We start from the raw sequence: 27,023 nt of genomic DNA, 5'->3' as shown, positions 1-27,023 counted from the left end.
GTCTACCTTTCCCATTTACTGTGACGTCTCACTGTGCTTCACGCCGTTCCGAGCATCAAAGTGATGCACTCTGACTAATGCAGCCCCTCGTCCCATCACGGAAAGTGCAGCAAACTAGTGTTTGGCAGTGAAACCGAGATTCTGCTGCTTTCGAAACAACTTACCGCTCCATGGCGTGCACTAATCGACACAAATATTTGTATTTTAGTAACAGGCGCTGTGATTGTCAACCATTTGGCCCTAACTAACTAATGTTTCTTTCTTGTTCTTCCGTTTCAACACAACGACGACAGATGATAGTTGTTATGTTGACACGGAAAATCAAGAAAGTCATACACGTTAACACAACGGAATGCACTCTAGAAGACTGAATTAAGTTCATGGAGGTGAGTCATTCTTGAGAGTCCGCCAGTTGTGCAGCTACTCAAGAATTTCCGAATATTTTTATAAATTCCGAAGCTTCATTACCGTGTACACAAGAGCCCGTCACTGGTTCCTATTCTATGAGCCCTATGATTACTGGTCGTTACGAATCACAAACCCTCAGTAAATGCAATTACCAGTCCAAACCCCGTGGCCAGTCTCTAAATCCTGACAATGCTGCGAACTTGTTAACGCTAAGCTGCTTTGTTCCTTAGGTCTTCCATGCATTGAAAACGGTTACATTCTCAAGAAATGAAAACCTCGCAAGCTCTTTACACTTTTCTCAAAACTTGCCACTTCAACCCATCTCCCACGTTTGTATCCTCTTCTAATGCAGAGGCATTAAATTTCTTTGCTCACTTCTGTCTAGTTCTTAAAGAGAAGCAAATATATACTCCCTTTCCATGAAAGTACAGCCAGCATCGAGGTGAAGTAACTCTCCTATACAGTCTGTGTAGTGTACTCATACAGACGTTCCTGACGACCTCTCAGTATAGATTTAAGGCTGAAGGAACTTCTGTGTTCTGCACGACCTCACCAAAGACGAAGTGCCGGAAGGCAGAGGCCGAACAGTACAGCACTTTTCCCCCAGTAATGCCCCCTGACGTATGGCGTGTGCCCAAAAATTTAGATAATATTCAAGCAATTTTAATGGCTTTCCACCATGCAACTGCATCTTATGTTCGTGGAAAGAGATGATAATTTTGAAAAAGTTGCAGGACACGTTGATGTCGCTCAAATTGTGTTCTCAGCAATTTGTTCACCAAGAACAGGAAAAACACTAACTAATCATTTGTCTGTCTCAGAAGGTGTCAATGAACAGAAGAAAAGACCCCCCAAGTCTACAATACATATTGTACTGTAACGTGTGCAATACGGTGCGAGAGGCGGGGGTCAAGTGGACCCACAGACTACGCTCAGCTGCTGTTACGGGCCGGAGTAGCTGTCTCCAAGAGGTCAAGTCTGTGGAGGAAGAGTGTGTCCTTGTGCGCGCACACCTCGCCTCCCTAACCGTGCCCATAGTATCAGAGGTCGTTATTTATGGTGCGGCCCACGAATTCATGAAACTCATCGAACATTATCACCACCACGATCCTCGCCCCCTGATCAGCAGAATTCTTGACTGACAAGTTCATGAGGGCGTCTGCGGAAATATGATGAAAGCTGTACTTCTGCCTTGCATATCTACATGCCATTTATGTGTCACGAAATCTGGTTTCGTGCAAGAACTCTTAATTAAGTTGCTGTATGCCATCCCAAACATTAATTCTCTGATCCTGCTTCCTCTACAACGTCCCAGGTGCGTGCAACTCCTTGTGGAAAGAATTCAAATTTTGACACAGCTCGAAGAATTTTGCTTCCACTCTGGCTGCACTACACTACACTACACTTCCACTACTACGCGTGGACGATGGGAGCGTAGAGCACTTGCTGAAGATGAGAAACCTGCTTTCCCTGAACTTTGCAGAAACAACAGTTTCAACTAACAGCTATGCTAACAGCTACTTTCGGGTTTTCCAAAAATTCAGGATGTAATCTTGTTCCCTCCAATCGATCTGTAGTAGGGAACCTTACAATATGTCTTCCTTCAGTAGCGGAATTTCTTGGAGTCATTTCAAATGCAAAGTTATTGGTTAAGAAATCCCAAATATAAGACACGTGATGTTCCGTTTCTTTACCGAGGACATTTCAGACTGGGCGAACTGAGATATATGGTTTCACTCTCGATTTTCGGGTGTTCCTGTACGTTAATTAGGTTCAGTTATGTCATTAGACGTTTGGGTACAACTCTTACAAACATACAAATCGTAATGGTTGGCACATGAACACGGGTGACTTAATTAATTATTGTACCGTTCTTAATGCCCTCACAGTTAGAGTCACATAGTACGTATATACAGAAACATTCGCCGGGATTAGCACATGTCCGAGACCTGAAGAAGTTCAGATTAAGACATAAGTGGGGACCATTTGATTTCAGCTCTATCCTGCATCTCTACGTCATTCTGAACGTACTGAGCATTGTGGGCATGGACCAAGCAGCGCAACAATAGTAGGGGCAGGTGGATTTAGAAACGTGACTGTTGCGGGTACTTGGGCATTGGTAATGCTGAAGTGTCCCAATTTGACTAAGCTTGGCCTGGCGTCACCCATGCTCAAGTGGTGATATTATTAAAATGTAACAAACTTTCACTGATATACCGAGAGAACACAGGGCAGGTGTCAGTGGAGGAGCTGCCGGAAGTGGTCTGCAGATATTTAAAACATTCCTCGCGCTCTTCATTTCCGGTTACTCTTTTTGTAATTACACCCCATGTGTGATACTCGTGAACACGTTTTAGCTTATATCCGTATGACATCAGGAGCCAGCTCAGTAATTTTACTGGCGGGACCTTGAGAATTTTGATTTCATACACATAATAATAAGGACAATACAATATGAATAACTTTTGTAAGATCTGGAATCATTTGACTTGGGGCACCAAGGCCCACCCTCTCCTAGAGGAACTGTTGAGTACTTCCTTGCGTTACAAGTAACACGCTCGCTACGCACTTTCGTTAAAGAAAATAATATTTTAACTACTGATATAATTAACTTTTCCTCAGGAGAATCCTTTGATAATTCGTGTAGATGTCCAATAATTATGTAAACTAATTCAACTGTGACGACTGCTGCAACAGCCAGGCTTCGCGACCAATCAGAATGCGTCTTGTCCTGAAACCGGGGCACTCGCTCTGTGATGCAGGTGTACTGTGTTTCAAATAGCGTACCGTACAGAAGAGTCTAGTGCCCACATATTTTATGCAAACACTTGTTTTTATTACATTTCCTTTCTAAATTATGAAGCTGTTTCTCCGGGGTTTCGTGTGTTGAGGATGAGATTGAAACGGGTTATTAGGGACCAAAGAATTCTCGGAGAATTTGTTTTGCACTGAGTTATAATTAGCAATAAAGTCACGTGTGTTGCAAGACGGAAACTTTGTTGCAATTTCTGTTGCTCTCCCTGCCTATATAGCAACATGGAGCTTACACCTTTCTCTACCTACTACACGCTCAGTCTATTTACCGCTTAACGTGACTACGGATGAACCAGCTGATTCAGCAGCAACCTGCCTTCGTTTGTGTTCGGGAGGTTCTCGATTCGCATCTCAGTATGGGCACGGCCTCTCATGAATGAGGTGTTTAGCGGTTTTCCTCAGTCTCCCTATCAAAATGCCGATGTAGTACCGCAATTACGCCACGACAACTTCCTTCCAAATCCATTCCAATCTTTCTGTCATCATACCACTGGACACTGTACCTCACAAACAAAATGGGTGCCATAGCGCCAGGCTTCATTTTAGAGGGAAATTACGAAGAATTAAAAAAATTGTGAGATATATTTGTCGGGATGCGTTGTATTTATTTCCGTGTCTTGGAAGAGAGGAAGTCTAACAAAATTTACGTTATTATGGATAGTGCTTCCTGACGAAACACGTTTCGCTTTCTCGGTATGTACTATAAGGATATTGTCATGTGTATTAGTGACTATAGACGTGGGTTTCAGTTTCGTAACTGGATTATTTCTTACGGTGAAGAGTTGTTAGCCCCACGCCCAACATCCAAGCTGGAGGACAACCCCTTGTCCACTGTCCGCGACTTCTTGTTCAGTATATCCTCAGCTGCCCACCGTAACTGGAGGGTGTCTCCATCCGCAACCTGAGATATGCAGTGACGGGTTGGAGAGAACTACATAATGAGGAGCTCCATAATTTGTGCTCTTCCCCAAGCATAATTAGAATGATCAAGTCAAGGAGGATGAGATTGGAAGAGCATGTTGTACGAATGGGGAGACGAGGATTGCATATACGATATTGGTGGGAAAGACAGAAGGAAAGGGACCGCTTGGAAGACCAAGGGGTAGGTGCGTGGACAATATTGAAATGGATCTTAGAGAGAGAGGATTGGATGTTATGGATTCCATTGATGTGGCTCAGGGTAGGGACCAGTGGAGGGCTCTTGTGAACACGGTAATGAACGTTCGGGTTCCATAAAATGCTGGGAAGTTCTTGAGCAGCTGCAGAATTGGCGGCTTCTCCAGAAGGGCTCAGCTCCATTAGTAAGTAAGTAAGTAGATTTCGCTTAGTCGATTTGTTGGTCCTTCGCCAGCGGAACTACGATTAATTATTACACCTTCCATGACAACACCGTAAAGTTTGCTGCTGTAGCTACGCCACATGTACTGCAGACTTCGCCTACGACTTATTTCTTCTGACATGTGTGTCAGCTAAGTACTGCTCACTTCTGAGTCTGAGGCTGAACCTCAAGTTACGACCGACGGTCAGTTGGCCAGTCTGTCTTGGAATAAAGCACCCATCTGGGTTTACAACCAAATTATTATTACTGTGAGACAGTTGCGGGTTTGTTGATATGGGGCTTCTCTGACGAGAAGACGGGTCTCTCTCTTACAATTGCTGCTGGTGTCGTCAGGGCAGTCATCCTCGAGTCCCATGGGACTCGGACCGTATTTTACTCTCTTTTTCGCCGGCTCCTACCACTCTGTTCTCTGCTGACTTCTGGTTACAGCTGTTAGGCGGCCGTGATAGGAGACACCGCCTCGAAGATTTCTGTATTTCGTATCTGCGGCAATCGCCTGCCTCGGCACGCGTTACCATGGAAACACCTCCAGTTCCGCAGTAACCTTTATGCCTAGAGAGTGTTTCCATGGAAATGCATGTATAATAGTCCCATGGTAACGCGTCACGAGAACGAGCTCTGTTAATACTCGTTGCCTAGGAAATCAACTTCCGGTCTGACTCCACTTTTCCGGCTTTCAGGAGTCGTGGCACAACAATAAAAGGAAGTTGTGAGCTGAAGATTTGTAACTGTGACAGAATTAATGAGACGATTATGGAGTGTGTGTCGTATAGTTCGTGATGCTGTTGGAAGTGTGAAAGCAAGGATTGTGACATGTATCACGAAGGAGACATGTGAAAATTCAACAAAATTTTATTCCGAAACTTTAATAGAAAGAGAGTGCCTGGAAGGCAGTATTCAAGCGGTTCGCTAGAAAGCGTTTAATTGCGTCGAATTTAATTTGTAAAAACTTCTGTAATCATGAAGAATGCAGTGTTATTGGACGGGTCGCAAGAGTGGGGCGCTGTAAGTAAGCAGTAAACAGCCCAGGCGGTTAGGCGCAGTCTCCCCACTGCCGGGGTCACGTGGTTGACAAAGTGGCACTGGGTCAGTTTTTCTCCGAGTATTTCGGTTTCCCCTGCCAATTCTCATTCCAGCGACTGCTGCATATTCATCATCATCTGTCAGTTCAGGCTGGTACAGTAGGCCAAACAGTGGCCGACGTTACAAGTGGACTCAGTCTCGCCCCATGCTCCGTGACGTAAGCTAGCATCCCGACGACAATTTGTGACAGAAGTCAACAGATATGCTATTTTAGGGAAATGTTACGGACGGCGAAACAAAATATTTGTACCGCATTATTAACATTGATATAATTAGACGTGCCGCAGTCGCCTCTTGCTGGTTATCAAGTACTTCAGAATTTTTATCATGGATTTCCAAAATATTTTCCTATAATGTTTTCAAAATCATACTAGAATTTACAAGGGGCACGCAGTAGCGTAGTTGGTTGAGGCACTGTGCTACAAGCCGCAAGGTCGCGGGTTGAAGTCCCGAGGAGGTCACTGGTCTTTTTAAGTTGACCTAATCCTTCCATCCGCATTATAGTCCTGGGGTCGACTCAGCCCCTAACAGAAATGAGTACCAGGAATCTTCATGGGAGTGAAGGGCGGTCGGCACGTTAGGCTGACAATCTCATCGTCATCTGTAGGCTAATTGCGTAGAAAATGTTGAAGCCTCGACGTCTCACAACCCTATGGGCCTCCATGGCCTGTTACAGGGATATCGTTACTTACTTTACTAGACTTTGCAATTTATTTGACAATAGAAATCCTGCTGGCCCTGCAGTACCTGAATGTAATATCTGAACAAAAGTCAAGCCTCTAATAAAATATTTAAATAGCATAGTGCTGCAACCCTGAATTCATCATTGGCACCTTAGCGTCAATAAAATCCCTTTAAGCTATAAAACAACTCAGCTACTCCAGCATTTACCCAACAAACACCATCACATTTTGGGAATAAAGCTATGGGTGTTGTGAGATTCTGCATCACACAGCTGTTTGGCATTTTTTATTTGTAAAAAAGGATAAAGCTATCCCTGTAACAGGCCGTGAAGGCCCATAGGGTTGTGAGACGTTGAGGCTCCCACATTATCTAGACAATCTCTGCTCACAGATGGCGGTGAGATTGTCAGTCTTACGCGCCGGCCGCCCTTTACTACAGGAAGATTTCCGGTACTCATTTCTGTTAGAGGCTGAGTGAACCTCAGGACCACAGTGAGGCTGGAAGAATTAGGTCAGTTGAAAAAGTCCAGTGACCTCATCGGGAATCAAAACCGCGAACACCCGGCTTGTATCAGAGTGCCTCAACCAACTACGCTACAGCGAGCCCCCCCCCCCCACTTTTTAATTATAGAGGAGCAAACACGGATGTGGATAAAGATGAGGCAAAGGAATTAGGAAAATGTTATCGTGAAAATGTTTCGGGTGGGAAACTGTTCATTGCATTACGAAGCGCAGCTTCTTGAGAAATTCTCGCCAGGCCCCTCCACAGACAGAAGTTCCGGCCATTCGCTTTCGCAACAAATTTCAAATTGGGGAGAAGAAATGTTCTCACGTTATCTGATCGACAAGAATTCTCTTTATGGACCGGTTCAATTACTCTACACACAGAATAAGGCAGGAATTTTGAGAGAACATGGGTTCGACTAGCCCAGAAGTCATTTTATGACAACATTTAGTAAAGAAGTGCTCATCTCATAGAGGTTATCGAAAAATGCGAACATATGTTGCGCTGCAATATTTGTGAAACAGTTGAACGCACCCGCCTTCAATTTGAATTTTGTCTAAAGAGGGAAATTTCTGTTCTACTTTGGACATGGTGCATATGCTGTGATCATACCGCACTGCAGATCAATCAGTCGGCCGTCAGCCCTGAGTTGGGACGCTTGTGGATTGCGCTGGAGGGATAAGAGGTAGGGGCTTCATGCACACTTCTTGAGGTTTATGAAAGTAATTCTATTTAGAAAATATTTTGAACGCAGAGTGGATTGCGACATCAAATACGCAGCGAAGACTAAAATAAAAACTGATGTACTTTAACTCGGGTGGGTTGTGTTTCTAAACACGCTTGAGGAACCAATTAAAGTAAACTGGAAATTTCACCTTCGCTGTATGCAGCCCTCAAAACTGCGAAAGCAAGTCTACACAGCATGACCACGTATGGTTTAGTTACTGTTGAGAAACCTAAGGCAGACCAATCGAACTCGCCCACTTCCGTTCCGCAGCATTTCTAGCATTAACGTGGCCCGTTCTGAGCGCAGTAACGCAACTCCTCGCCCTAGTACAGAAAAACTAACTACGCTACTGAAACGTCGGGTCTGCTTTTCCATACAACTTACCGCTCCGTGTAATGCAGTAACTGTAAAACCTCGTGCTGTGACATTCAGCCCTTTGTGTCTTGCCTTCTTAGCTATGCTGGAGAGACATAGTCCATTCGCAGTAAATATGAAGTTCTTAAAATTGGGTTTACAATTTATTTAAATTCCAGGGGAATGTTAAACGGTACCAAAAGTACGTAAGGAGAAAGATTATAAAGAATTAATGAAAATGTGTATCCTTAATGTTTAGAATCGCTTTATTTCTGTTAGCAGAAGTATACCGCTTTAGTACTGCACTAATTACAAGTTTTCTGGTTACGCTCTTTGACAATTTTTGTGTAACAAAGTTTTGTATTCTTGAGACCTGGTGTCCTAGTGTGAGGTGGCCCACCGACTTAATGATCCTGTCCCAAATTCGACTCTCTCACTGCGTTCGATTCAGGATTGACTGATTTTTTATTGCCGCGATATGTAGCTCGGTAACTGGATATCGTGGTTTCGAAGGAACGGCCTGAATCCTTCTTCAAGGTAAGAGAAATGTTTTGTCTTAAATATGATCAAGCATTTTACTCCTAAAAATTGATACCGTATATAAAGTGTCATGAAATAACACCTCGAGGCGTCTTCTTGCGACGTCACTTTATTACTCAACGACGTAACTACAATTCAACGTATCTATAACAGAAAATGTAGAACAAATCGTTTCACAGTCGGCCGTTTCGTGTTAACAACTCTCACTAGAATGTCAAAGAATAATCATATATAGTGTTTATACACTCCCAGGCAAGGAACCTTCATTCAACAATACGTTTCCAGGCAACGAACCTTCATTCAACAATAAGTTTCCAGCAAGGAACCTTCATACAAGACGTTCACAGGCAACGAACTTTCATTCAACAATACGTTCCCAGGCAACGAACCTTCATTCAACAATAAGTTTCCACAAGGAACCTTCATACAACAAGACGTTCCGAGGCAACGAACTTTCATTCAACAATACGTTCCCAGGCAACGAACCTTCATACAAGACGTTCACAGGCAACGAACTTTCATTCAACAATACGTTTCCAGGATGGAACCTTCATACAACAAGAAGTTCCGAGGCAACGAACTTTCATTCAACAATACGTTCCCAAGCAACGAACCTTCAAACAAGACGTTCCTAGACAAGGAACCTTCAATGAAAGTTACCCAGTTTCCGGGGTAACGTCGCTACTGCCCGGCAAGTAACACGCAACGACTAGTAGAGAAAACTCGATGCATGTATCATAAGTCAAGGAACTAAAGGTGAAAGATGTCTCAGTTCTTCACAGCAAGTGAAATGGCGTCATGACTATATACCGTAATGTAGGCCCTGTTTATTTAATTTCAAATATAATTTTTTGCGACTGTGAAACAGTGATTTACCCAATATTTACTTATACATTATCAACGGTATTGTTGTTCCTGCGAACTGAATTTGGAACGCTAAACTCCGGACTCATGAGTAGGCTAATACAAGAATTCTGCTTCAGATATTTCTACGGCTGCACTTTGCTTGCGACAAGAAGCGAGTTCGATGGCGCTGTGTTGGGCTCATATGCCTGCTTCGAGTTCCCTTCTTGTGGCAAACATCCCCCCACCCCAAATAAATCCCCGTTGATTCTTACTGCATCGTCAGTATGTTAGCATTCACAGTACAGCTAAGTACACCTCGTCACCCTGTAGAAGTTCCCTGGAACCGGCAACGTACGCACGCATGACAGCGTTGCTCCGAAAATCTTGTTGCTTTCGTATCTTAATGTGTGTACCGATTCGTTTCGAGGCACTATGCTACGAGACGGACGGTCGCGACTTCGATTCTCGATGAGGGAAATGTATATTTCAATTGACGTAATCCTTCCAGCCGCACTATGGCCCTTGGGTCGACTAAGCCTCCAACAGAAATGAGTACCAGGAATCTTCCTTGGGGTAAAGGGCGGCCGCAGGGTAAGGCTAACAACCTCACCGCCATCTGTGAGCCGATTTTCCAGAAACTGTTGGAGCCTCGACGACTCACAACCCAGTGGACCTCCACGGCCCGTTGCAGGGACAGCTCGGTTCCTCTCGCGTGTGTCGAGATCAGTACAGATTTCCATACGGACCGCGACAGAGATGCAGGGACATCCTTCATTTGTTTCTATTACTTTTGTTCATTTGCTTATGTAATGACGCTCTCAGTGTGTCCGGCTGTTGCAGCTGCCAACAATTGCATTACTTAATGCTTGATGAATTGGACTGAGGGTGTCTGAGATCAGGGAGCTGAGGAGAATGCTTGGACCGAAAAGCGATGGAGTGACGGGAGGTTGGAGGAAACTGCATAGTGAGGAGCTAAATATAGTTAGCATGAGCAAGTCAGGAAGGGTGAGATGGGCAGGGTATGTAGCACGAGTGGAAAGAAGAGGAATGAATATAGGATATTGATGGGACACTAAGATAGAAAATATTACTCCGGAAACAAAGACGTAGGTGGGTGGATAATATTAAAATAGATCTTAGTTACGATGAGATGGTAAGGACTGGATTGATCTGGCTCAGGATAGAGACCAGTGGTGGGCTATTTTGAACAGTTCAATGTACCTTCGGGTTCCATCAAATTTTGGGAAGTTCTTGAGTAGCTGTGCAACTGATGGCTTCTCAATGAGGGCTAAGCTCCATGAAACTGTCATTTCAATTTGGGAACAGTCTGCAAGGATGTGGCCGTGGCGTAATATGAGGAATTGTCCTTGAAGTTTCCGGTGCAAAATTCACAGACGACGAGAGGCATGAGCTAATAAAGTCCAATCAGAACTCTGACGTCGCGTAGAGAAGTCAGTCCGCATGGCCTCCGATCTTGTTGCGGGAGACCCTTGACAGCTGCCTTGCGTTTACTTTGATTCGGAAAAATTGTGGGTGCTTCTGTGAGCGACGTCAGTCAGGCCAGCAGCCCACATTTCTGGGAAGTGACGAAACTGGAAACCGGAAACTCTCCACCATCGAATCACACACTGAACATGATCTCTACGTTTTGGTAAATAAATTATGGCAGTTACTAGGTCCAAATGCACACAATAAATGTTAAAATAAGCACCAGCTACTTACAGTACACAGTCACACTGCGCTGTCAGTCAATTTTTCCTTTCCTACGTGTTGTGTCCTTTGGATTTTAGTGCATTCATCCATTCTGTCCCATCTACATGGGACAGACAGCGTTTAAACGCGAGAATAAGCTTAACTGATGAACTGCCAAGCGCACGGAAAGAAGCTTCAATGCTCTGTACTAATAGACGGATTCATTTTATGGATGCAGAGGCAAAAACACGTGGCTTCTCTGTCTGAACTCCCAAAGAAGGAACATCAACACTGCGTTTGAGGCGAGAGTCGATATAATGAAGAACCGACCGAACTTATTCTCTTACTGTTGTACGGGCTAGTTCGTTACTTTCCTGAGCTTGGAGGTATTAACAGCGGGAATTCCCCTCTCATGTGGCCTGGTTCCGGTTCGTTAGGTCTCTTGGCCCTCACAGAGAGTCACAGTAGGCTATTGTTGAAAGATGAGCGAAATGTCTTTATATATTTCTGACACCTCTCAGTAATTCCCTCGCACAATTTTCCCGTGCCCAAGACCAAATATTATCATGTGATAGAGTGGTTCTCGACGGAGTTTGATTGGATATTGGATTTACTGATTACTTATATGCAAGACTCGGAACTACAAGCAAATACAGCTCCACAGCTAGGCTCCACAGTCTCCACAATCACCAAAGCACCCGGTAAGCTTTTTCCAACCTGCCGTATCTTGAGCAGCCGTTCCCTGGCAACGATTTCTAGCAGTTGTGATTCTTCAGCTTCATTCTCTTAGGATCCCGTGCAGACTCAACTGACAAATAACTGGGTAGTCCCAATTGCCTTCCTTATAACCACTTTGCACGTACCGAGTATAAACGCCGTTTCCAGCAACAACTCAACTGTTGGCTTATCCGTTTCCCCGGGAACGTGTTTACTGATCCGTTGCCAAGAAATGCGTTGCATAACAACGGCTCTACACGCTAGGATATTATCCATGTGACTCTGGCAAACAGTTGCCAGTAACGGTAATCCCAGAGCCGCGCCAGCGGTTAGTCGCTGGCTTCCCACCGCGGCGGCCCGGGTTCGATCCCGGGGTCTTGTCAAGTGGAATTTGTGGCGGAGAAATTGGCGCTGGGGCAGGTTTTCTCCGAGTATTTCGGTTTCCCCTGCCAATCTTCATTCCACCAATTGCTCCACAATCACCCTCACCTATCATATGGAGCTGGTACAATAGGCCAGACGTGGCCGCAGTGCAAGGGACTTAGTCCCACCCCACTAGTAATAAAGAAACGTTACATGAGATGCCGGTGCAGCTTGTGTACGAAGTACAGTTACTTTACGACTGGCGACAAGCCCCTTGAAACCCACGACCGGCATTTTTTGACTGAACATTTGCTTTCGTAGTCCTTATGTAACACCCTCTCTGACGAGAGGATGGGTCTGTCATTTACAATTGCTGCTAGCTCTCGTCAGTGCAGTCATTCTCAGGTCCGAGTCCCACGGGACCTATGCCCACATTTTACTCTCAGACTTGAGAATACCCCAACCTGCCAGGTCCCCGTATTTATAGCCCCCATGAAGAGGGTGGCCCGGCCATATTCCCAGGCACGGGGTTCCCTTTGCGTCGCCTCCTACGACTCGCTTATGCATAGCAATTTCTTTTTAATGGCGAGATGTACTAGGAATCATTGTGACTATGCGATTTGCTGCCCGTTGGTGTTAGTTCATTGCCCTAAGCTGCTTTGTAGTGTATTTCCTTCTTTCTGAGTTGGCATTAGCTTGTCGCGTAATGGTCTGTGTGTCAGAAACCGTTTCTCATAGATGCTTGCCATTTTAGAATATTCTGAGCCAGTTCAACCCAGTTTCACATATATCTATATACACTCGGTCGTCGACTTACGATCTATGCGGCTTACGACCACAAAAAAAAAATGAAAAAAAAAAAGATGATTAAAGTGTAAAAGTTTTTAAAAATAAATTATAAAGAGGATAAAAGGATTGGAAATGTTAAAAAATACTGTCAATAAATATATGGCCAACATACGCCCAGTCAGTCAGAACGGAAGTCGGTCGTAAGTCGACGACCAAGTGTATATCCCTTCTCTGTCTCTTGGAGATCCGTTCAGTTTTCTATGCTCAACTCTGTCCCGTTTGCTAAAGAAGCAAATGTGTACGCTTTCTTTTGTGACAGACAAATTGTTCATGGCCATGTTGCCAGTTTCACCACAGGATAATGTTTGTACACAATCTATGGAGGGCTCATTATCATAGGACTTAAACTCACGTTCCGCTGCAACATGACAAGTGCACTAACAGGTTGCATAACCTTCAGGAACCTTCCTAATAAGCTGTCCTGCATGATATCTCCTGTGTATGCCTGTGGAAGTAGGCCCTAATTTCGGAGAATTCTTGCGACAAAGAAACAATTATTTTATTCCAGTCGCAGTGCGAGCAGTAACTTTAGGAGTAGGTGGTCACTAAACAAATGTGTATATTTCAGAAGGCGCCATGAACAAGAGAAATAATCCGGAAAGCCTGGTGGACACGGCGCTTGCGAGAGCCTGCCAGATGGTGAGACGAGCAGGGGTCAACTGGACCCGCAGACTACGCTCAGCTGCTGTTACGGGCCGGAGTAGCTGGCTCCAAGAGATCGAGTCTGTGGAGGAAGAGTGTGTCCTGGTGCGCGCACACCTCGCCTCCCTAACCGTGTCCTTAGTATCAGAGGTCATTATTGTTTATGCTCTCCGGGAATTCACGAAAATCATCGCATCTTACAACGACCACATCTCTGGCGCTCTGAGGGTCAGGTTTTTAGCTAGAGAAATTAATGAGGATGTCTGCTCAAACATGTTGAAGTCTGTACTTCTACCTTGCGTGTCTAAGTGCAGTATAAGTAACATGCAGTCTAATTTCATACAAACTCTCGTAATCAAATTGCTCTATGTTATTCCGAACATCAAAGCTTTGATCTTGCCCTCAGCACACCCCAGCTACCTGCAGCTCCTCGTGGAAAGAATTCAGATACTGACCCATCTGCAGGAATTTCGCTTCCATATTGGCTGTACTACAGAAATTCTTATCGAATTATCAAGATTTTGCCGTCACATGAAGCACTTATCTGTCCAAGAATCCAGACTTGTGGATGATTACTGCGTAGAACACTTGCTGAAACTCACACAACTGTGTGGTCTGAATGTCGCTGCCACATCAATTTCTAATATCGGATATAGAAAACTTCTCTTGTGTTTGCCTGAAATCGAAAACATTACTTGGTTTAGTCCAATAGACACTGTCCTAGGAAACCTGAGAGTATATTTTCCTTCAGTGATGAAATTTGTCGGTACAGTATCACATGCAAGCATAATATTTTGGAAGTGCCCAAATATAAAGGAGTTAGAGCTGCTTTCCCCTGCCCAGGCCATTTCAGACCTGGCCGGGCTCAGAAATGTCTCTTCTTTTTCCCTTTTCCGCTGTTCCTACACGGGTATTGCACTTGGCGTTGTCATCAGGTGTCTGGGTCAAAATCTTACAAATCTAAAAATGAACGAAATTTTGGATATAAACATCAATGACTTGATTAATTATTGCACTGTTCTTAAAGAACTCAGTATTCTTTACAGTCACATGATAATTAGAAGAACGTTCGAGCTTATATCGCCACATTTCCGAAATCTTAAAGTAATAAGATTAAGGTACGACTGGGGCCCGTTTGATTTCAGCTCCATCCTGCACCTATACATCAATCTGAATGTATTACATCTTGTAGGCATGGTGGAGATAACTGATACGTTCATGAAGCAAACTGTGACGGCTGGCGGATTCAGAAATCTGACTGAATGTTTCATAGAATTTTGCGGAGACATGAGCATGGATACGGCGTGGTTACTTTTGCAGAACTGTCCCAATTTGACTACGATTGGGAACATTGACAGTTGGTCTCGTGTCGACGAACGTGAAGTAGCGGCACTTTTAACTTTTTTGAGGAATAACAATCTCTCACTCGAAGTATGTCGCTGAGTTCAAGTCTCTTTCAGCGAATCAGGAGTCTGCATGAGAATTAAAAAAGATACTGTTGACTGAATTGTTTTACAAATATTGAAAAATATGCTTCCTGAACACTATTTCCTGATGCCTTCTAAAGTTCAGACACGTACCTACATTTTAACATGCAAGTTTGTGACGCCTGGAAGAACATTACTAATTTTGCTATATAAATATGTCCGTCCATCACAGAAATTTTATACTTTTAATAAAGAACTGATACTCAATTTGTCGATAAAATCAGTTTATTAACATGCAACTGTATTGTAACGTATTTGGTCTACTGTGGACGCCGTTCGGATTGTTGACTGGTTTTACTAACAACCTGCAAGTCGTAACTACAATTAATTGTAACACTGTTGCGGGTTTACACAATTCACAAACCCTACACCCTAATTTCTTCACTTTCTACAGTATAACACGGGAGCCATACAAGTGTCGCTGAATTACACACTCCCAATACCCAATGCCTTCTCAGTTATCACCACTATCACTTATTCCAGTTTCTCTTATAAAACCTCTATCGGACAGGCGGAAAACACAGCTTCCTTCACTGTTGCTTGACGCCGTGTTTACAGAGGCATTGCTTGGCAACGTTGCCGAGAACTGTTTATTACTGCGTAGCAACCAGTGTGGTGGCTCCGCTCGGCACGGGACGGAGAAACATCGCTTTCCTTGCTGTTGCCTAACTTGGCAACCGACCGTTTATCAAAGAGTCTGTCCTTGTGGCAACTCGTTCCATATCCCGTTGCCCAACAACGGTCTTGACATGTCACAATATTATAACATCTTAATAAAACTAACTGATTTTATTTTATTAGCAGACCCTTGATAATTTTAAATATATGTATACAATATCAATGAAGATAACATAAATTAAATTAATTTTATAAGAAAATCCGTGCTGTGAGTGTGCTACTGACACGTGTCTTCATGTTGGAAATAATTCCTGCTTCATATCCGCTACCTCTCGTTACAACTAATTCGTTCGTTATGCACTGTGCTAGTCCAAATGTGTTTACCCTTAAGATAATCTTACCTTACGATTTTATATCAAACAATGCGTACTGATGGACAAGAAGTGTGTGATAATATTAAAGTAGTAGCAGATGAGTTTCGACAGCTATAAGTAGTTGCCGAACTAATACGTGAGCAGTTAAAATTTATGTTAATCAGAATTCTGAGTGTACGATGCAAGTGTGTTGTGTTTTAAATAATGTAGTGTTATGAAGTTATATGTCATAATACATGCAAATATAATTGTTTACTTCATTTTCTTTTTAGAATACGGTGTCATGTGTTTCATGATGGGAATAAGACAAGACATTACGGACTAAAGGTATCTAAAAGAAAATGTTTTACTAATAAATTGTTATGATCAATAAAAGCGTATGTTTTGCAACATGATACAAATTCTTTTTGTCTACATGCCTATATAAATAACGAAATTGTAATAAATTGTATCTTACACGTTTCCATATGTTCTAAGTGACTTCATCTGCCGCGACAGAACAAGCTGATCTAGCGGTGCAATCCAGGAAGCTGTCCTTTCGAATCTCAGTCAGGACACTGACTATACTGACTGAAGTATTACGTGGTTTTCCTCAATCTCCCTATGAGAATACAGGTACAGCACCTCGATTATGCAACTTAGACTTGCTTCCTAATCCTTTCTAGTTTATCATCTTACAATTCGACGATACAGACACATAGGCTAAACAAAATAACACAACTGCTGTAACGCACGGCGTAATGATAGAGGGAAATTACAAAGAGAAATTTATGAGACATAATTGACAGTAGGTTCTGTGCTGATATCTCTATACTGCAGATGACATGTGATGACAGTTATTATTGCTTGTGCTTCGAAAAATTATACAAAGAGGAAACTGGCGTTTCACTTTTTGAACAAACACGGTAAGGAATTTTGAAAACGGAAGTTCTTAAGGCGCGTCCACATTACTCGTGCTCGTGCTCGTGTGACTCGCTATGCTCGCGAGTAATGTTGACGATATGACAAGTCACGAGACAAGCAAATTTCAAATGTTTAATTTAAAAACTATAGCCAATAAATTAAAATACGACTACAGCCTATACACACTACGGGTAAATATACGGATCCTCACGCGCCGAAGCCTGGTGAGCAACTGAAGTAGTGTGGACGAAGATTTACGAGCACAAGTAAAAGCCAGACGAGTGTCCCGACGAGCACAAGCCTGGCGAGCACGACCACGAGAAATGTGGACGAGCCTTTAGAAGAATATTGGGAAATATCATAGAGGAAGTTACAAGCCAATGAAGATCATTTCGTACTGAGAGCTCTGTCACTGCTGACCGTCGCGTACTTTCATTAGAAAGAAAGACTCGAGCACTACGGAGGGCCACGGGATGTGTACGCATGTGAAACATACGTGTATTGTGACGCGGCGTGCTCCTTCGGAACGGACATACCCGTTGCAGTCACCAGTACAACTGTTGTCACTTTTACTGCACTGTTATTGTCAAAGGCAAACTGAACTGATCCAAATCCAAGTCACATTGCGACTGACGGTCAGTCAGTCAGTCAGTCAGTCAGTCAGTCAGTCAGTAAGTCATGGTTTCGAGCCCCAGATATTACCGTTTGGCATTTACGGTCTTGTTTTATTGGGGCGCCCTCTCTGACGAGAGGACGGGTCTGCCTTTTGTGTATGCTGCTGGCCCTCGCCAGTGCAGTCTTTCTCAGGTCTGAGTCCCTTGGAACTCGAGACCATATTTTACTGTCTCACATGTGAGACTTCCCTTTTCGTCGCCTCCTACGACTCGCAGGGTCACGGTGGAGGTATTCGAACCCGCCTCCACACAGGGAGGGAACTGATCCAAGTCCAAGTCCAAGTCACATTGCGACTGATGGTCAGTCAGTCAGTCAGTGCAATGCAACGAAGCCTCTGTTGTCCTTTCATCTCCGGGGAAACGCAATTGCTACGCAAGGCATTCCCAGGCAACGGCCCACTGTTGTTGCGTTCACACGGAAGTATCACTTCCGGATTTCCGGCACGCGACATTATTGTCATGATTTAGAGTGTGTGTGACCACAGACTGGGTTTGAATCGATGAATGCATTTATTGACCACTTAGGCATGCGACTCGTAAGAACAAGCAATTACAGCGCCCCCCCACTAATCTCCATAATTCACAAATCACCACAGGACTCACCAAGTTTTTCCAACTTGCTGTGTCGTCACGGGCCGTTCCCTAGAAACGGCTTCTAAATGTGGAGATTCTTCAGCTCCACGCGGTCATCTCGTTACTGTCCAGCGAATATCCCACTGTGAGAGTTCTTCTGCGCTGTGCAGTAGCCCCACGTTGAGATAAGCCATTTGTGAGTGTTCTTTTGACGAAGCCCTCGCGTTGAGGGTTTGTCGCTTTGGCTGTTCCCCTTACGCTGCTCCTCGTTGAAACCTCGGTTTGTGAGTGAGAATGTCGAGAGAGCAGGAATGGGAACAATATTCAGGGTTCGTGAGCGATGAGGTTCCTTCTTCAGGGCTTAACGGGCCTTGCCCCGACGAGAGAGATTATACCCAATGAAGAAGTCTTTGGATCACAAAGTACCGATGAAATGTTGTACTTACTTGGGTTACTGCACAGCACTACACAACTTACTAATGCAGTTGCGTACATTGCGTACAACTTACACATTCGCAGCGCGATTGTACGGTGGAGAGGGAGCCAGATTCTCTGCCTCTCACTGAGTGCCCAACTGATCGGTCACTGTCCGACATCTGGGAATGGTCCTTCTAAATACTGTGAGATGACGTAACAAGAGCTTTCTCAAAACTTCTCGAAGTTTCTTCTACTGTTTCATAGTTCGAGAACATTCTGGAAGTTCCTTTTATCAGACCGGCAGTGGGATGGGTAGTCATTTACGTACCGCACGGGCTTATTATTGCTCACCGCAAATTCTTAGAACAGCTAATGCAAAACTGGGCATAAGTTTCATTTACTATAAGATTCGTAATAAGAAACAAGTATGAATAGTTAAGAAGCAGGCCGGTAACTACTGTAATGATTGGTTACACCACGACTTAACTGACTTCCTGGATTTTGTTCCTTGCTTATAGCATCTCAGCGCGGACCACTCAGAAACACTCCACTTCCAACAATACTTCTATTGTTGCATGCGTATTCGTTCCAACGGTAACTTGTTTACCGAGCCGTTGCCTGGAAACGGCTCTGATATATTTGCTTATGACGCAGCTGTTAAATGGCAACGGTTATACATGCTGCAACATAAAATTTTAGTTCAAAATCAAATAGGATTTACTTGGAAAGCATAGATCTGAATTACCTAAGTTAACAGTTTTCATAGGCGCCATTGAATTTCTGGATCAAGGAAGTGAATATCAGATTGTCAAAGAAAATTGTATTCCAAGTTATAAACACTGTGTAACCAAACGAACAGTAAGAGCCCTTCGCTTGCCCTTATCCTGAGCCACATTAATCCAGTCCATACGACCCCATCCTATTTCTCTAAGATCCAATTTGCAATTATACATCCACCTACATCTTGGTCTTCCTAGTGGTTACCTTCCGTCAATAGGTACAGAAAGTGTTTTCACCTGTTATTCCAGTTCTCAGCATGGTTTAGAGGGCTTAGCAGTTTCTCTCGTAATGTGGTAGGTCATTTTAAAACGAACGGAACTGCTTTGAGGTTAATATAACTGGAGTATTTATTCTTCATAAACTTTCTTTCAACGTGATATTACTGCAGTTTGCCCTCAGTCTCTCCAGGAGAATTCCGTCAGGTAACAACTGCTGATTGATACAATTTTTTTTATATATCAGCATTCACTAACACAATGTGATGCACAGCGTAAAAACGTTCACCTGTGTGTGCTCGGAAAACAGAGTCACGTGCATACAAACGAAGTCAGTGAACATGAAAACTATTTTACTTGGTGGGGTGGGACTAAGTCCCTTCTACTGCGGCCACTTCTGGCCTGTTGTACCAGCCCCAGATGACAGGTGAGGGTGATTGTGGAGCAATTGGTGGAATGAAGATTGGCAGAGGAAACCGAAGTACTCTGAGAAAACCTGCCCCAGCGCCACTTTGTCCACCACAAATCCCACTTGACCAGACCGGGATGGAACCCGGGCCGCCGCGGTGAGAAACCAGCGACTAACCGCTTGAGCTATGGCGCGGCCACATGAAAACTGAGTTCTGAAATTAGTTTTCACACACATGTTCCACATCATGACACAAACTTTTCATGACGTCACTTCTGTGTACTGCATTTTATCACAAAACGTTATGTTCCATTTACATCTTAGATGAAATTTTAATTTCGGTTAAATAACGACAGCTTCACACCGCGTATTAAGAAGTCATTCACATACCTCGCAAGCAAGAAGATGAAGGGACTCTCTGGCTGTTTTATATTAATTTTGTCTGAATTTTTATGATCAGGGAAACAATTTTGTTATGAAACACAACTTATACATTACGGCTTATCGAAATAATATTTGCTACCCTGCCATATTTGTGCAACCGTTGAACACACCCGCCTTCAATTTGAAATTTATCTAAAGAAGGAAATTTCTGTTCTACTTTGGACATGGTGCATATGCTGTGATCATACCGCATTGCAGATCAATCAGTCGGCCGTCAGCTCTGAGTTGGGACGCTTATGGATTGCTCTGGAGGGACTAGAGGTAAGAACTGTTAAGTAAATATTGTGAATACAGAACATAGGGAGAATTTAAACACGCCGAAAATATTATTGTATTATGCTGGTGTAACTTAATGAAAGGCGCTTGCAGCTGCACAGCGTCTCTCGTCTGAAGTGTCATCTTGCTTATATACAAGAAAACAATTCTATACAACATGGCCGCATGTGAGGACTACTTAATGCAGACAGACCTAAAGCAGTCCAGTTTCCCAGTTTCCCTAACCTGTCCCTCAGTTTCGGTTTCACAATACCCCGATCATTAGTGCAGCTTGTCGTCCTATTGCAACGTCCATCTCTGAGCAACAGAGACAAATCCAATACCAAATGACCGTTGCCTAGTAAGAACCGTGGCAACGAGTTATTGAAATAGCATTCCACGGTAACGGGGATAGATAACGTGAAATCGAACCGTGGGCGGTAGTGCGTTCTACCCCGTCCGAAACCAGGCTATAACAGTCCAGCTCCGAAGAGTCAGCGAGTTCAAAATATAAGAGGCTCAAGCTTGGCGGTGGCCAAGCTTATGACCGTTCAAATGACCAAGCTGCTGTTGTAGCATAAGATACGTAAGATAGACACGATCTGCTCTGCAAAGCCTGTACTGACAGAGGACTTGTGTGTAAAGCAAAGGGAAGAGTTTTCGATAACATTATATGTGCGAAATATACACTAGACGAAAGGTCGTGTGTATTCATAAGAGACATACCCATCTTCTCGTCAGAGAGGATGTTACATAAGGACTATGACCTCAACGGTTCAGTTGAAAATAACTGTGGTTTTGATCCTCAAGGGGCTTGGCGCCAAGACGAACTGATTGGCGGAGACTCTGACTCTGACTCAGCGAGTTAGTTGACGATCGACACTGGTTGAATATACCAGGAAGGAGTCAGATGAAGTCTAGCATTCGCCGAGTTAGTTGGATCGGGTGAAGGGAGTCGCAGAAGCAGTAAAAATAATAATAATTTTACTTCAGTGTGTAAAGGATTGTGTCCTGAATCCGAGACCTACGTGAAGTTATCCGTCGCGTTACCTAGGAGACACGTGATAACTGGTATCTCAGATGTGGGCTTTCAGAAAGTGTAACAAAATAAGTGTGAAGCAAGTGAAACCAAAAGTCGCGTCCTGCGTTTCACCTTGTGAAAGGAAAACAGTCCCATCATAATAAGAAAAAGATCTGTTCTGTTTATGTACATTAATCATCAGTTGAAGTATATAATAACAAACGTAACAAGTTTAAAGAACATTATTTATTTTATTACTAATTACAAGCTTGGGTTTACACTGCACTTCGATTTCTGTGTAATCGAATTTTGGTTTCTGAAATCATTCTAATTTCCAGAGTTAACTTCCTATCCAACCCAACGTCAATTCACAAAGTTGGGCCTTGACTCACAGTTTGATAATTACCCTACACATGTTGGGACGAGTAAACAGTCGTTGCTATGTAAGGCCTACAACAATATATGACTATGGGAAGCACCCATATAGGATCGTGTGCTAGCCAATCGCAAGCTAGAAACCATTCACTGCCTACCAACAGCTGAGTAAATAACCGGTGCTAGGCAAAGCTTGCAACAATACGGACAGTGATAAGTTTTCTATAGGTCCGACTCTAGGTAATGTAAGTAGGTACATTGAGTAGGAGTTTGACAGTTCCACAGTTTAGTGAGAGTTGTTAACATTAAAGGGCCGACTGTGAAAAGACTTGCTCAACACTTTGTGTTATAGTTACGTTGAGTAATAAAATGACGTCGCAAGAATACGCCTCGAGGGTAGACGAAATGTTTCTAATTTGAGAAAGAGGAAGTGTATTGCTCTGAAAAGTTAGTATACATCAACCAAACTACATGGCGTCAAGTCTCAGAATAGCGTAACGTAAACCGTGCCTGCGGTCTCTCTTCACCCAAAGATTGTCTGGGACGACAAAATGACTGACTGAATTGAGTTTTCCACTGTTAGGGTGGCATTTACGAACTTAATTTCGTATTATAACCAGGTTTGATCTAAGATAATAGTCCCATTTCAAACAGTTCTATGACCGACTGGTTTTACGGGCAGCACCACTTTACTTCCAGTACAAAGAGGGTTCATAGCGCTGTTGGGCTATTGTGACTGCTTGAAGATCTCTTTCTGTGCGAAATATTACATAAATGTTTTATTGATTGTCACGTAATACATCTCGAATATGTTCGCAGTCACCGTACTTATTGAGCTATACGCAGATCGAAATGTCCACTCCAGCGTTTCGGTGTCTCCAAATCGTCGTGAAATACATTCTTACAGAAAACTTATTGGTGTCGTTTTGTTCTAATTTCATTTATTTCATAATGTAACGAAGATCTTAGTGTGTGAGGGTATAGAAGCAACAGATGATGGGTCTACATTATATGACCTTGAAGTTGACCGCGGGGAAAGCTATAGAAATAAGGAGGAAACACCCATAGAAATAACCAGAAATAGAGTATGATTCTGAATTATTGTCGGGGTTTCCGTGATCTGTAATTTTCAAACCGAAAGAGGAAAAATAAAATTGCTTACTGAGTATGGAAGTATAACTCATAATGTAAGATTTGAGGCTTTCACGGCGGTGACTATGAAGAAAGCAGTCTTCTGGGATTTGGCACCGTGCATATGTGGTGTTAACCGACGTTTCGGAGGAACGTATCGCCTCCATCTTCAGGGTAGAAGGAAAAATATAAGAAACCCGCAAGCGAAGAGACCGTGAGAACCGGTAAAAGCAGTCGGTTAACACGACATATACACGGTGCCAAATCCCAGAAGACTGCTTTCTTTATAACTCATAATGTTTTATTATTGAAATGATGCTGCAAAATGTTGAAATAACTTCAACGTGCACGCCTTTTTTGCTTTTTTTTTTATTGCCGGTTTGAAAATTATCGGCCATGGAAACCCCGACAGTAATTTAGAAACACCCTGTGCTTCAGTCAGCCTGACAGTCGGCGCGCCAAGAAGGGACACGAGCAGTTTCCTTACGTTTGGGGCAGCAGATGGAGTTACGGAGACACCGAGAGAAATATTCTTTTCCTCCCAATGAGACTCTCGCAATTGCAGTATCTGAGTTCCTCCGAATTTTGGAGAGTTATAAACTTGGAACTTCAAATTTATGTGCTGCTACCAGAACTTGAGGCCCATTCGCACTTAATGACACTCAGATATTTCTACAGATTTCAACACACCACAGTCGTGTTCCTTGCAGGAATTTTCACCGCACAAACTAATGCGTTGTTCACCTGGGCCTGGCCACACGTGCTCCTAAATGAAATCCCCACGTCGTGACGGGGGAGGAGGAAATAACGGAAACATTTTCTAAATTTGCGAGTTATAAGTACCGTGGCGACCGAAGAATCATGCTGTTCATTTATTACGTTAAGGTGCCTTATGCTTGTCTTGTTTCAGGACTTGGTAAACAGCTCCTCAACAAATACGCTATGAAATACTTGAAAGCATTTTATAGTTTTCATAAGAGCTGGCAACTGGATATCAGTTGAATAGAGTTCGCATATCCACGCCCTCCCTCTCGGCGATACATATGTTTATATAATTGTTTTGCCCACATTTGTCCCGTTTTTGAAGAAATAAATGCATGGTCCCTTCCAGTGCGTGCGGCACTAAAAATGTTCCTGGCAATGTTGCCAGCTCCGCGACTGATCCTTCTGTACGTTCTCTGAAATGAAGCGGCACGGAAGTAACTGAAGATGGCTCAGTATCGTGCTTCAGGCTGAAGAAATGGGATCCACTCGCTCAGCCATTCAAAGATGAAACTTGTCACAGAAAGCGGAGGCCATGCCACAGCTCTTGCGGTTAGTGGCTGGGTTGCCCCCGCGGTTGCCGGGGTTCGATCCCAAGTCACGTCTTATGGAATTTGTGGTGTGAAAAGTGGCTCTGGTGCAGGTTTTCTCCGAGTACTTCGGTTTCCCCTGCCAATTCTCATTCCATCGACTGCTTCGCACTCAACATCTATCACCCGGGGCTATTACAATAGGTCCTACAGTGACGGAAGTAACAAGTGGACTCAGTCTCACCCCACCCCAGGAAACTAAAAAGAAACTACCACAGAAAGTTGCCCCTTCCTTCTGCCTGAAGACAGAGGAAGAACAGTAGAGCCCTTTGCCCCGAAAATGTCCCTGACGAATGCCGTCATGTCTAAACCGATAACATTCGGCTACTTTGGTAATGTCTGCTCCTTCACTCTACATATCTAGAGTTTGCCCACAGAAAGAGGCCCCTATTCGAGCAATTAACTTCGCCTTAATTGGCGAACGCAAGGTAACTATGTACATTAATGTTTCAGAAGGCGTCATGAACAGAAGAAAGGCCCCCACAGGTCTACGTGACGTGGCGTATTCGAGGATCAACGAGATGGTTCGAGAGGCGGGGGTCAAGTGGACCCGCAGACTACGCTCAGCTGCTGTTACGAGCCGGAGAATCTGGCTCCAAGAAATCGAGTCTGTGGTGGAAGAGTGCATCCTGGTGCGCGCACAACTCGCCTCCCTCCCACTGATACTCGTTACAGAGTACATTAACGGCTACGGTATCGGAGAGTTCACAAAAATAATCGCTTCTTACGACTGCGACAATGGTCGCCCCCGAATCGCCAGAATTTTCGAAAGACGTGTTCATCAGGACACATGCTTAAACATTCTGAAAACTGTGATGTTTCCTTGCATTACTACATGCGACGTAAGTAAAATGGACTCAAAATTCGTGCAAAAGCTCTTCATTAACCTTCTGTATGTCATCCCGAACGTTGAGGTTCTGATTCTGCCCAGAGCAAGACACCTTAACTACACGCAGCTCCTTCTGCGCAGAATCATGCTTTTGAGCCGTCTCCGAGAATTCCACTTCCATCTTGGTTGTACTAGAGAAATCATTATCCAGTTGTCAGAACATTGCCCACGGCTGAACAATCTTTCTGTCAAAGATTCCAAAAGGGTGAACGACAAGTGCGTGAGACACCTGCTGAAACTCAGAGGCCTACTTATCCTCGAGATTACAGGCACGTCGGTTTCCAGTAACGGCTACGAAGGAATCCTTTCGGGTTTGCCAGAAATTCAGAATGTCCTTTGGTACCCTCCAATTGACCCTATATTACGCAGTCTCGAGGCACCTCTACATTCCGTGAAAACATTCACTGGAAACACTTCAGATGCGCAACTACTTGTTCAGAAATGCCCAAATTTAACTGAATTAACACTCATAACCATACCCGAGGAAACTTCAGACTTGGGCGCGCTGAGAAGTGTGGCTACTCTCTGTATTTATTGGTGCACCTCTACCGCTATCAGGTTTAGTAATGTCATTATACATTTGGGTCCAAATCTTACAGTCTTAAAATTGGGCCATGTTGGGGAAATAACAATCAACGATTTGATTAATTCTTGCACTGTTCTTAATTCGCTCACCATGAGTTACTGTAACATAGATCACACAGGATTTCTCGATCCTGCATTACCGCATTTCCGAAACCTTAGAAAATTAGCATTAGGAAATAACAGGGGCCCATTTGATTTCAGCTCTATCTTGCCCCTGTACATCAATCTGAATGCATTACGTCTTATGTTCATGGGAGAGATAACTGATACCTTCATGAGGCAAACTGTGACGGCTGGCGGATTCAGAAATCTGAGTGAATGTTTCATAGAATTTTGCGGAGACATGAGCATGGATACGGCATGGTTACTTTTGCAGAACTGTCCCAATTTGACTAAGATTGGGAGCATTGGTACTTGGTCTCGTGTCTACGAAGATCAAGTTGTGACGTTTTTAAATTCTGTGATGAATTTTAATTTTTCACTCGATGTACTTCGCTGAGAGTAAAATGTTTTTAATATTTAAGAAATTTTAGAATGGCGCAATCCATTTCTGGTCCTGCTTTCAAAACTGAGCTGCATATATTAGACAGGTGCATCTATTCTAAAGTGAAATATTATCAGATCAGGAAGAATGTTACAGATTTTACTAACGTAATCCTGAAAATATTGAGTTCACATAGAGGAACAATATATTTATACAAGTAATGTAAGCTAAATAGATTCTTAACAAATACAATAATGTGATTGCCGAATTGGAGTTTATTTTCTTACTCTGTTGGGACCCTTAGAAGGAGCTAACCTCAGTCACTGAGACACTGAGACTTGAGAAGCTGCTTGTTGTGCAGCTATTCAAGAACTTCACAGCATTTTATGATACCCGAAGGTTCATTGTCTTGGCTTTTTTCCTTCTGGTTTTCCAACCAATATCCTACCTTCTCCCCATTCGTGCTACATGTCCT

The 27,023-nt window shown here is 43.5% G+C and overlaps 2 protein-coding genes across 5 annotated transcripts in view; both read left to right on the top strand.

Moving 5' to 3' along the window:
• The window catches only part of LOC111864626, a 16,807-nt gene extending 352 nt beyond the window's left edge, over positions 1-16,455 (top strand). Inside the window, exons 1-3 of one of the 3 annotated variants that reach the window (XR_004513042.1) lie at positions 7,467-7,517; positions 13,489-13,712; positions 16,314-16,455. Coding sequence is in view for 2 of the 3 variants with exons in the window: in XM_023852000.2 (XP_023707768.1) it covers positions 13,497-15,005 (1,509 nt within the window). In the remaining variant the exon portion in view is untranslated. Of the gene's footprint in view, positions 1-7,466; positions 7,518-13,488; positions 15,546-16,313 lie in introns of those variants that run through there. The other 2 variants (XM_023851999.2, XM_023852000.2) reach the window with 2 other exon arrangements.
• A 4,175-nt stretch (positions 16,456-20,630) lies between these two features.
• Positions 20,631-26,816, top strand: LOC111864639. Of its 2 annotated transcripts, none has more exons than XM_023852027.2 (2): positions 20,631-20,717; positions 25,044-26,816. In XM_023852027.2, the coding sequence occupies exons 1-2, from the start codon at positions 20,693-20,695 to the stop codon at positions 26,561-26,563; spliced, it is 1,545 nt and encodes a 514-aa protein (XP_023707795.1). In that variant the 5' UTR covers positions 20,631-20,692; the 3' UTR covers positions 26,564-26,816. The 2 variants fall into 2 exon arrangements, with proteins under 2 accessions (XP_023707795.1, XP_033607402.1); XM_033751511.1 differs by lacking the exon at positions 20,631-20,717 and adding an exon at positions 21,855-21,918.
• Positions 26,817-27,023: the final 207 nt, after the last annotated feature.

This window comes from Cryptotermes secundus, unplaced genomic scaffold (assembly GCF_002891405.2).
Source record: "Cryptotermes secundus unplaced genomic scaffold, Csec_1.0 scaffold145, whole genome shotgun sequence".
NCBI classification, from domain to species: Eukaryota; Metazoa; Arthropoda; class Insecta; order Blattodea; family Kalotermitidae; genus Cryptotermes; species Cryptotermes secundus.
The sequence above is the reverse complement of the archived record's forward strand: the minus strand, read 5'-3'. Positions and strand labels throughout refer to the sequence as shown.